At 37.2% G+C, this 11,247-nt stretch overlaps 1 protein-coding gene across 1 annotated transcript; it reads right to left on the bottom strand.

Annotated features, from left to right (window-relative positions):
• Positions 1-1,181: 1,181 nt before the first annotated feature.
• On the bottom strand, positions 1,182-10,330 carry LOC133448561 (aminoacylase-1A-like). Its single transcript, XM_061727213.1, has 15 exons — positions 10,181-10,330; positions 9,954-10,101; positions 8,354-8,418; positions 8,162-8,266; positions 7,979-8,073; positions 7,709-7,785; positions 6,759-6,848; positions 6,048-6,104; positions 5,862-5,935; positions 4,761-4,810; positions 4,286-4,430; positions 4,095-4,163; positions 3,933-4,012; positions 1,893-1,953; positions 1,182-1,747 (listed from the first exon to the last, which is right to left on the bottom strand). The coding sequence occupies exons 2-15, from the start codon at positions 10,078-10,080 to the stop codon at positions 1,583-1,585; spliced, it is 1,260 nt and encodes a 419-aa protein (XP_061583197.1). The 5' UTR covers positions 10,081-10,101; positions 10,181-10,330; the 3' UTR covers positions 1,182-1,582.
• Between the last annotated feature and the right edge of the window lie 917 nt (positions 10,331-11,247).

Here is an 11,247-nt window from a genome sequence, read left to right as displayed (position 1 = left end):
GGATAAAGCGGGTATAGATAATGGATGGATGGATGGATGGAACTGCACATGTATCTGGCAGAAAAGCTGAATTAGATAAATCAAATTCAGATTGGTTCAGATTTAGTTATGTTAGTCCATGCATAACTACATTTCTCTTAAAATTTCAGTTGTTCGGCTCAACATAACCGAACTCTGGAGGATTCATCCTCTAAGACACATGCAGAAATCACCCAGCGGTTGAGATATTTCAGCTTTACTCGATGCTCTACCACAGGGGTCTCCGATTCCGCTCCGATGCCGCTGCCCTGCATGTTTCCCCACTTTAACACACCTGATTCAAATTAAAGGCTCATCATCAGCTTGCCAAGCTATACACAAGTCTGTAAGTTACACAGTCATGAATATCATGGTGGGTTGAAGCAGAGAAACATCTAAAACTTGCAGGATAGCAGTAATTGTGATTTAGTGGTTAATGCTTTATATGCTGGATTCTTCACACGTTCCCCCTGAGGCATGTACTGTACCTTTAAGGGACATTTTTTCACAAACTAAAGGTTGCACTGGATTTAGTGATTTATTGACATATTCATATAATTCCTGTCTTCAAAAGCCCACTTCATCCCATTTCTGACTGTAAACAGTCTTCAACACAGCTGTAAATATGCTTCTCAGTCACATAGTTCTAGTTAGAAGAAATTGTGAGACTGAATTTCATCATTTATAGTACTGAAGGTGGGCTGTTTACTTTATTACCTTAAAACAAATTGTTTTTCTGAGAAGCTCTACTGTGTTTCACTCGCTTCTTGGAAGATTATCCCCCCAAAACTAAAGCCTGTCCATATATTTGTCTGCACTCTAATATTTTTCCTTTCGTTCACCTTTTCAGGGCTACCTGATTCATTTTAATGTACGTAGAACAGGCTACAAATACTTTAGACTGCTCCGAGTCACCCGAAATCTACTCCTTCCCTGGTCAAAATAAAAATAATAATAATCCAATCTAATGTTTGGTGAGAACAGTTTTAGTTTTGACTGCGGTACAGATTTTTCATGGATGGTTTTTGCAATGTCAACACTTTTTTCTCCACGTGGAATTGCTTGCTTTTTCCTTTCTTCTTTCACTTAGACTTGATCGGGGGTTAAGGTTAGAAAAATACAAATCATTTGTGACATAAGACACAAAATAAAGAACAAATGTATTCATTTATTTTAATGTTTATTTCAAAGAATTTTTTTGTGAAGTCATATATAATTAAGGTGACAATTGTTGTGTTAGTCTAACTTAACTCATTATTGTAGCTGATTTTCCATACAACTGAAAAAAATGGTTAACACAATTTTGTGATATTACTTTGAGCAGAAATACACACAAGCACAGTCAACAACATTTCCATAAAGCAAGTATGCTGTTAAAACCTGTTGTAATGACTGTACTAACCTGAGAATCATAAAAATATTAACAGCACCAAAGGCTAAGTGCTAAATTTGGCTTAATGATATACATTTCGTTATTCTTTGGTAATTCCTGCATATCATTCTCGTTAGATATTCATGTAATATGTGAAATATGATTCGGTGAGGATTAAAAATGAGTGCTCATCTAAGCTTCATTAGGTAAGGCAGGGACACTTGTTAGAGCTGGGATGAGCTTCTCATACACGCTGATGCCTTTCAGGAAGACTTGCTCGTTCAGGTACTCATTGTGATCATGCAGCAGGATCGGAGTTCGGTTCATTGGAGAAAAGCCAATCGCAGGGATACCCACCTATTCATAAAAAAAAAAAAATCAAGACACAAGAATACCTTTTTGTATCTTTTCTCAAAGGTTACAATAAACAAGACAAATAAAAAGTAATGTGAGTGATTATCATTAGCAGGCCCCGAATGATATTTTCCTCCCCTGTACTCACTGCTCGGATGAAACGGCTGTCCGTGGCGGCTGGAAAGATCTCCTTTTCTAAGGTCATATTCCTGCAGCATAGATGTAAATGTGAGACTATGTTTTAATGTTACAAGTACAATAACTTCCGTGTTTGGAAAGCTAAAATTTATTTGGGAAATCATTGTCCAAAAAGTCATCTTATGTTCAAGAGGCTTATAGGGCCCTTTTAAATGTTTATACGTTCCTTGTGAAATATATATTAAATCCATACAGAGAATCATCCTTTCCACATGAACCACAATGAATACAAAATAGTTATTTCTGAACCCAAGAATTGAAAGTGTGAGAGATGTGTTAACAATTACGACTTATGGGGACAATACATTAGAGTTGTGTACACAGAAGGACAAAGATACAAAAATCCCAGCCGTCCTACATTTTATACGTAAATTTCATAGTTGGAAAGTAAAAGAATTTTGTAAAGATTGTTATTCATCAATTTTAAAACACACACACACACGTTTGAAGACATGATGTCAAATATTTCCAGTTCTATGGTTTAAAAAAGGACTATTTCAGAAAAAATGTTCAACAAACGTAAGTCAGAGTTGTCGGGCCCTGAGATGGCAAACTAGGAGTTTTAAATTGAAGGTTCAGATTCACTTCTGTTAAGCGTGTGTGAAACACCACCATAAAAAGACTGTGATTCACCATGGCAATGTCAACCAAGCGGGAGAGATTCTCCTCCTTTTCTCCATTAGTATTAAATCTTTTATAACAATCCTATAATACATTTTCAGTCAGACAAGTAACATGGTGAAGGAGAAGTGAGTGATCAGTGGTGGAAAGCAAATATTTTACCCATGATTCACTTTTCATGCAGGTGCGATCCTGTTCGTGAAAACACATTTAAAACAGCTGAACATGAAGTAAAACTAAAATCCAGAGAGGTAACTCGAACATTAAAGGCTCATGGTTGCCACTCACTTTCATAACCTTTGGACCGAGCAAAGGAAATCATTTAATGAGCTTCGATGGGAATATGGATGCAACCAACAGGCTATTCCAATCACGATGAGAAACCCTCCAGGAAAACGTCTCTACTTACAGAGGTAGAAGGAGGATGTAAAGTAAATCATTCATGATATTGATTTCTAAATCAAGTAGCCTACCCAAAAGCCTGTGAAATTATTTTTTGATGGCTCTTGTGGGTTTTCAACCAGGAAATAAGAAACACACACACACACACAACACAAGTGCAGCCCCTTTCTAACCCGTTTCAGCTTTATAAAGCGGAAGAAACAGAGAGTTTCCCTCATATCAAGTTCAACATACTTGGACATTTTGGGAGAATGCTGGTCTGGAGCATTCACGTCTGTTTTAATGCAATGTCAAAAAGGAAAGAGATCAGCAATTATCTAAGAGGAGCAGTTATATTGCCAATCAATCTGTTAAAGGGTTATAATTTATCTTAACAATCATTATTTCATGTAAAATGTTTTACAAGTGGAGCATGTTGTGAGAAAAATGTCCTTTAGACTAACTAGAAAACCAACTAGGCAAAAACTGTAAAAAGACTTGACTGATGAGGATTGAATGTGATTTACTTCCACTGGATGCATGGAGTCACATCTTTACTCCGACAGGAAAGTGACCACCAAGACATTATGGTATGTGTAGATGTGCGGGTCCTGCACTGAAGCCTGCAACCTGATTATGCCCAAATTTCTCTGTCAGGTCACAAAGACCCATAAATGACTAGTATTATATTCACCAAATCATAAAAAATATTCTAAAAATTGGCTGACATGGAATGGACCAAATGTCTTTTTCATGTTTTTTATCTTTCTAAAAAGAGTATTTTGATAAGAGTACTTCCTTTTTCTCAACTGTGCACAGTGACAGGCACAAATACACAATACGCTACAGCATGTATTTTTATATTTTACAAAAAACAAACAAAGGAACTAACACAGTTTTATAAATAAACAGTTTTGTAACATACGTGCCTTTTGCTTCCTCACAAGAACGAAACAAGATGTAAGCACACGAACAACAGTCTACTCACATGGACTTGCATGCAGCCCCAAAGGTGCTCCACCAGGGATCATTCTCATCTGTGGACGTGGTATTCTGGTTCATGTGTTTCTAAAACAGATGAACATGAATTGAGTGCCTTTGACAAGCTGAACAGACCAGCGGTTTTCTAACTGAGAGGATGTACACCGACCTGAGCAAACTTGTAAGTGACGTCTTCCCCTGCTTCCTTACACCACTGCTTGATCTGTTTTTCGAACTCCTGCGACAGTGATATCATTTACAGATTAATATCGTCGCTCTCAGCTCGAGGCCTCATCACTGTGGCTTGCAGCTGTAACAGTTTAAGACTAATAAAGTATTTTTACATGCATCCTTACACACCTGGAGATTCACTGTTGGGGGTATCCTTAGGTCAAAGCTGACATCCATCTCAGCTGGGATGACATTGTAGGCCACGCCACCTTTCACCATGGTCATGTTCACTGTGGTGACATCCCCCAGTGTGAAACACTCACTAGTGTTCAGCCTGTTGTGCATGCACAAAGACAGTTATGAGTTTACTTCATTACAGAACAAATGCAGATCTAAATTGTTATAAAGGCAAAGACGAAACAATCCACCACACTGGTCTTAAAAAGAAGCACGGGTCAGATTTATGAAATCTGTGTCATTTTGCTTTACTTATCAATAGTTCTTAATGTGTTACTTATTAAAAAGAATGTGAAGATGATAAACTGCGGAGTAATCCTGAGTTTAGAGTCTCAATTAAAGGAATGTTTCCGAAACAAACAAGAAAAAATGTATTCTTGCAAATATTAAACAAAATAATACCACGGGAGTATGTACGTTATCTCACCGGTGTTTCTCCTTCTCTCTAAAGTCCAGGAAGGAGTTTATAACTTGTTTCTACAGAAGGAAGAGAAAACACCAAGATATTGACTATCATTTTCAAACATCCACCATTTATTTATTTTAAATGCAAAAGAGACTGAAGTGGGTTTTTCCCCATTACCTGATTTAAAATGAATATACAAAGATACACAGGGTCACAAGAAGCACGGGCTATGAGCTAGTCATGTTTATTTTCTAGAGCCCCTGAAGCCCCAAAAGTGTACACAAAAGATCAAAGTGGGAGGTTTTCATGTATAAAATGGTAGCACATCATTTAAAATCTACTTGCAAACAATGAGCATTAAATACTGCTGATACACATAGAAACTGGTTGGTTGTTGTATGAAAAAGTGCTATTTCATCAAAAAAGCATGACATATTCTTGAAAGAGCACCTCTACAACTCTACAAACAGCTGAATGATATGTTTTAAATTAAAACTGTGGACCTTGAAGACTAGGAGAGGATACAGATTCTTGAATACAACATCATGCACTGCAGAGATGCTCTTTATACACAAACTGAACTAAAGAATATGAAGATTTTCAAAGTGGGAGACGCAACAACTTCTGCTGTTAATGAGCAGCCCAGTGGTGCCGTGTATTCATCTATACTGTACATGTGCACTTACTCAGAACCAATTAACTCAGCAAATGAAAGAATGTACGGAAGAAACTGAGTTGGTTTTTGTTTTTCTTGAACTAATGTTGTGCACTTATCAAATTACTGAGGATTGTTATGCATTGCATTGAAACATAATTAAAAGACCCTCAGGTAAACACAGGGCAAAATTAGATAACTACCACCTCAATACGAAAAAAAAGACGATTACACTACATTATTTTTAAACAAAAACTACGGCAAAAAAGCAGAAGTGGTGTATGAATCACAAAGTACGCCCCATGATGCATTAGAATGAGCAGCAACAATCTGAGGAATGACATTATCAGTTTCTCCACTCGTTGGGGAATTATGACCCATTTATTATCGTTCCCATCAACCATTTCAAATACATATCCAAGTATCCATCACAAAATACTGATGGAAAATTAACCAAATATTCTCACCAGTTTCTCAGCGGCGGTATTTTCCACAAAGCGGGACCCGTGACCTGGACTTCCTGGGCAGTGGACAGTAATCCCTAAAAAACAGAAGTCACCTTGTTTATAACAGATTAAAACAGAGAGCGATTCTGAAATGTTTCTTGAAAATTCAAAATGTGAACACTTTGTACTCTCAGTGATTATACTCACACCAGGGGTTTCTTTCTCCATAAAACACAGTGTAGGCCTCCTTAGGGTTGGCCAAACCTACAGAAAATAAAGGCCACTTCATATAAGCAATAAAAACAAAATGGTGTGTATTCTAACATTGCCACCACGTCAACTCTCTGGAACATACAAAATTGAGGACTATCTTATGCAGATTTTCCTTTGTTTTCCTGTGGGTACCAATGTCACATTTTTGGATTGTCAGATTTCAGCTCCATTTAACACCTGTTCTCTGACTTTGGTGCATATGAGATCAACAAAACACCACCCCTATAGTGAATACTATTATACAAACAGGTTTGGTATGACATAAAAACTAGGTGTCCCTAATAAAATAGTCTTAATGTAGTAACAGAAATGTGATTAGCTTCTTTCTTAGAAGAATGCCAACATGAGAGTCGTCCAATGGTTTTTAAATCTTGTTATTGATCCCAGTGTTAACTAGTCACTTCCATATTGGACAGGAACTTGATTGGAATGAGATGAACACAAAGAACGCCATAATACCACATTTGTAGACTTTTCATTTATATGGTGATACATTTCACTGGGATTAAGCACTAAAACAAAATGTTTTTTTTATTATTGTTGTTTGTGATCAATAAACTTCAGGCAAGAAGTATTGGTTGTTATTTGGCTACCTGGAGATGATTTACTAAGAGCAGACTTGCAAAAAAACAGTTATTCATTTACCTTCGTCAAGGGCAAAGCCAATGTTTAATTTTTTAAACTCTGGATGTGTGACAAAAGTTTCCATTCCCTTATGACCACCGACTTCCTCATCTGAAATAACAATTAAAAAAAAACAAAATATTCACACTCTATCAGTCATATTATTATACAACATCTCACCTGTGACGAGTAAATTTAACTTCCATGAACTGTAATTAAAGCCTCAGATCTGAGCAAGTTTCTCCAAACCTTATGGTTGAACAGATCCTTAGAGACAGGGATATTCCTAAACTCAATTTAGAAATAAATAAAACAAACTCCACAGTTCTGATTTATGGAGTTTTGTACAAGTGAATGTGTGTAGTGGGGAGGTAAATGGCATCGCATCAACAGTCTGAGAAAACACTTGAACACTCTTGGTTTTCTGTATCTCCCTGCACTTTTACACATGCACTTTTTTTTTCTGTATTGTGTGTTTTAATGTTGTGCTAAATAAACTAAATGTCTTTCAACAATATTACATTTCAGTCCATGTTTCGTGCTGTCTTTTCAGCTAAAAGAAAAATAAAATGACTATGTTTAGGTGGACACCAAAATGTCACTATTATTCCCATGTGTAAAATTATCGCCCACACAGATCATTCAAACAACATATTTACTAAAGAAGGATGGAATAATGGCTTCTTCTAAATATATGTTAAGGGTTGGGCTCAGTTGGTCGGTGGAAACCGTGACACACAGACTCACCTGTGTGCATTTACTACATGTGTCAGAATTGGGGCTCCATACAATAATACTGTTAAAAGTAAACATATTCTTTAAAAAAAAGAAAAAACGTGTTCAACAGTTGGTGTGAATGTATAGTGTCGTTGGGACTAACCAGCAACTGAAAACATCTGTGTGACTGCATGGATGTAGTGTAGAGACTTTGCAAATAAATCACAAATGCGTATAGGAGTGAAATGTCTCACCAGGAACAAACATTAAATGCACAGTACGTGTCGGTTTCCATCCCTGCCCCTTCAGTCTTCTGACCGCCTGGATGTACCTGCAGAAAGGAAAAGTAGACACTGCAGATTCATGACACACAAGACAGAAAGTGTGACCTCTCGGTTAGCAGGTTGAGTGAGCGGGTGTTAAAAGACGCATTCCTTATTGAACATATAAAAGTGAAAATCACAACTACACTGAAGCACAAAACCTATTTAATAAAACAAGTTATTTAGGCAGTTTATACCCACTGTATAGTTACACATTTCATGTCCTGTGTTCCCCGGGCATAAATGTTGCCCTCTGCATCTTTGAAAGCACTGAAAGCATCGCATTTCCAATGTTCCTGGAGAAGAGATTGATAGCAAATCTTTTCTTTTCATGTCTGTGTCAGGTAATAACAGCATAAAAACAGACAGGGAACGATGCCATACCTGGAAAACAGGTACAACATCTGTGTGGGAATTCAGTAAGATAGACTTCAGTGTGGGTTTTGTCCCTTCCCATGTCATGATTGACACAACTCTGCCTGGACAAACCTAAAAGAAGATGGAACAACAAACTAGGAAATGTCTGTCATGTCTTAACAGCATGTGAACATCAGCAGTCCATGTGGATGAAATCACCTCAATCTTTTTCATGGGTAGCCCGAGCTCCTCTGCGATTCTATCCAGAAACTTGAGTGCTGCATCTGTAAATGAATAAACACACAGCCAAACAGTTGATTTAAATATTTATATGTTAAAATACTCAGTCATGTTAACTGTGTCCATGATGTAGAACTTTGGTTAGGTCATAGACAACCAAGACAGAAATCCAAGTTATCTCACATTACATATGCATTTTTGGTCCAATTTAGATCAATCTGAGGAGGTGGATGAGTTTGTGGGGTAACAATGTTTTTTTTCCCTTTAATTGTAGCAGATCCAAATATTCAAAAACCATCTGGGACACATAGCCCCTCCAGCTACTAGATGATTAACCTATTACATCTCCTGATCAGGGATTTTTTTCAACTTTTTCAACTCTTTCTTCAACTATTTTTAAAGCTTAGTTGGTCTGAATCTAGTCTACTCATGAACAAAAATCTACACATCAAAGACTTTCTTTTCAGTTTATTGTTTAATGTGTAACTGATGTCAATAAGGACTGGACTTTGATAAATTGTGCAATATTTGTACAATGGTGCAATAAACAACATTCAATATTTGTTAAGTGTGCAAGACATTAAAATATACAGGTATTTGTCTATGAGTATTTGATACATGCACGTTTTTCTCATACACTCATTTATGTTTTTTTTTTTTACTTTCTATTCTTCAGCAATTCTCTTTTTCTTAATCTTTGTATAAGAAAAAAAAAATGTTTAAAGTAATTTCACTACTCTTTTTGGACTGAATGGGATTAGATACAATTTTGTTGTATTTTTTGCACGATGACAATAAAGTTTCAGGTCTGTGAGGTGGCTTCATTCGCCTTTCAACTGATTTACAGAACATTTGCTCTAAAGTGCAAGTCTGTGTGTACGTGACGTGCAAAAATGTGGAGTACAGTAATACCGGTGTTGTGCCAAAAAGTGATTGCCTGCCAGAATCTGATTTCTTCTGATTTCTGGCCACGGGAGCGTGCACAGCAGCCCGTTGAGCGATAGCACTAAAACGTCAGATTTTCAGATTATGAAGCTCAAGAATGAGATCAAGTCATATTTAGGCAGAAACAACTTTTCATTAACTGTATTTGGCCTTCAATAAATTTTTGGCAGGTGAAAATGCCTATTTTGTGTTGTAATGGTCCTTTAAAAGAGTTAAAAGCAATCCTGTGAGCTCTAGTGTTTATATTATGAAGCTCAAGAATGAGATCAAATCATATTTAGGCAGAAACAACCTTTACATTAACTGTATTTGGCCTTCAATCAATTTTTGGCAGGTAAAAAGACCCATTTTCAGGGGAGAAATCAGATTCTGGCAGGCAATCACTTTTTGGTACGACACCGGGACACATTCGGCCTCATGTCCAGGTGAGCATAACAAAAGCCGATTCTACTCCCTCTGAAAACAAATGCCAGGTCAACCTGTTACAAAGAGTGAAGGCTGATTTTTGGTTAGGCGTTACATCGACGCAGAGCGTACGCCGTAGGGTACGACGTAGGCTCTGCGTCGATGTAACGCGGAACCATAATTCAGGCTTGAGCCCTGCTTATGGCATGTTGTGGCCGAGGTGTCTCACCGTAATCGGGCTCCGGGTGGACGGTTCTGAGACGGAGGTAGTCCCGGAACAGACTCACGGAGGGGTCTTCTCCTTTAGCGGCGCTCTGCCCTCCACCGGCACTTGGCCCATCTTTGTCCGGTAGCATAGCGGGATCTACTTACACCCCCTGCGGAAATAATATACAAGACATGACAAACACAAAAGGGGAAAAGAATGACAGGATAACTGCGACGGCCCTAGCGCACCTGAACATACACCGCAGCAGCTGAGTCGAGTTACAGCAGCACAGACAGCGACGACGGTCGTTGTGCGAGCGCTCTTCTGCGCAGCTGCTAGCTGGTCGCCCTGGTCACCGTCGCCCCGGGATACGCCGTGGCCGTCGTAGTCAGAGCGCTGAGCCGTACGTCAACGTCGCCGCCATATTGGATGTGGCAAGACTGCGCTGTAAACTAATACAAGTAAATTGATTAATTTTCATAAAGCGCCTTTCTACAAAGAAATTTACGTTTTACGTCTCATTTATTCATTCACACACGCACTAATATCCTTGGGAAACAGTTAGGCACCAAATATAATATTATATATATATATATATATATATATATATATATATATATATATATATATATATATATATATATATATATATATATATATATATCTGAGATGGCAAAAATAAGAACTTTATTGATCCCACATAGGAGTAGTTCATGTTATATCAGCTATAGAGAACAAGGTAGTGCCGAAAAACAATATACATCCCCCCTCACAAAAATAAGAAAAATAGAGAAACATATTTTCTCATCAACAAAGCATATTTTACCTAAACATATTTAAGATTTTTCAAGTGTTTGAAAAATGGTTCAAATATGTTATTTTGTTATTTGAAATTTTTTTAATTTGTTTTGTTGATGAGAAAATATGTTTCTCTATTTTATTATTTTTGTGAGAGGGTATATATAGTGTTTTTCGGCACTACCTTGTTCTCTATAGCTGATATAACATGATTTACTCCTGTGGGATCAATAAAGTTCTTATTTTTGCCATCTCAGAAAATTAAATATTATATTTGGTGACTAACTGTTTCCCAAGTATATTAGTGCCTGTGTGAATGAATAAATGAGACGTAAAACGTAAATTTCTTTGTAGAAAGGCGCTTTATGAAAATAAGTCCATTTACTGTCTATACTTTTTACCTACCCTAAGTTCCTAAGTCACTTTTGTACAGACTCACCCGGCACTTTAAAACCTCATTTTGTACATTTCCGGTCTACATTTTATTTTACTGTTTATACTTTTTATTGTTTATACA

This window comes from Cololabis saira, chromosome 8 (genome assembly GCF_033807715.1).
Source record: "Cololabis saira isolate AMF1-May2022 chromosome 8, fColSai1.1, whole genome shotgun sequence".
Taxonomy (NCBI): domain Eukaryota; kingdom Metazoa; phylum Chordata; class Actinopteri; order Beloniformes; family Belonidae; genus Cololabis; species Cololabis saira.
The sequence above is the reverse complement of the archived record's forward strand: the minus strand, read 5'-3'. Positions and strand labels throughout refer to the sequence as shown.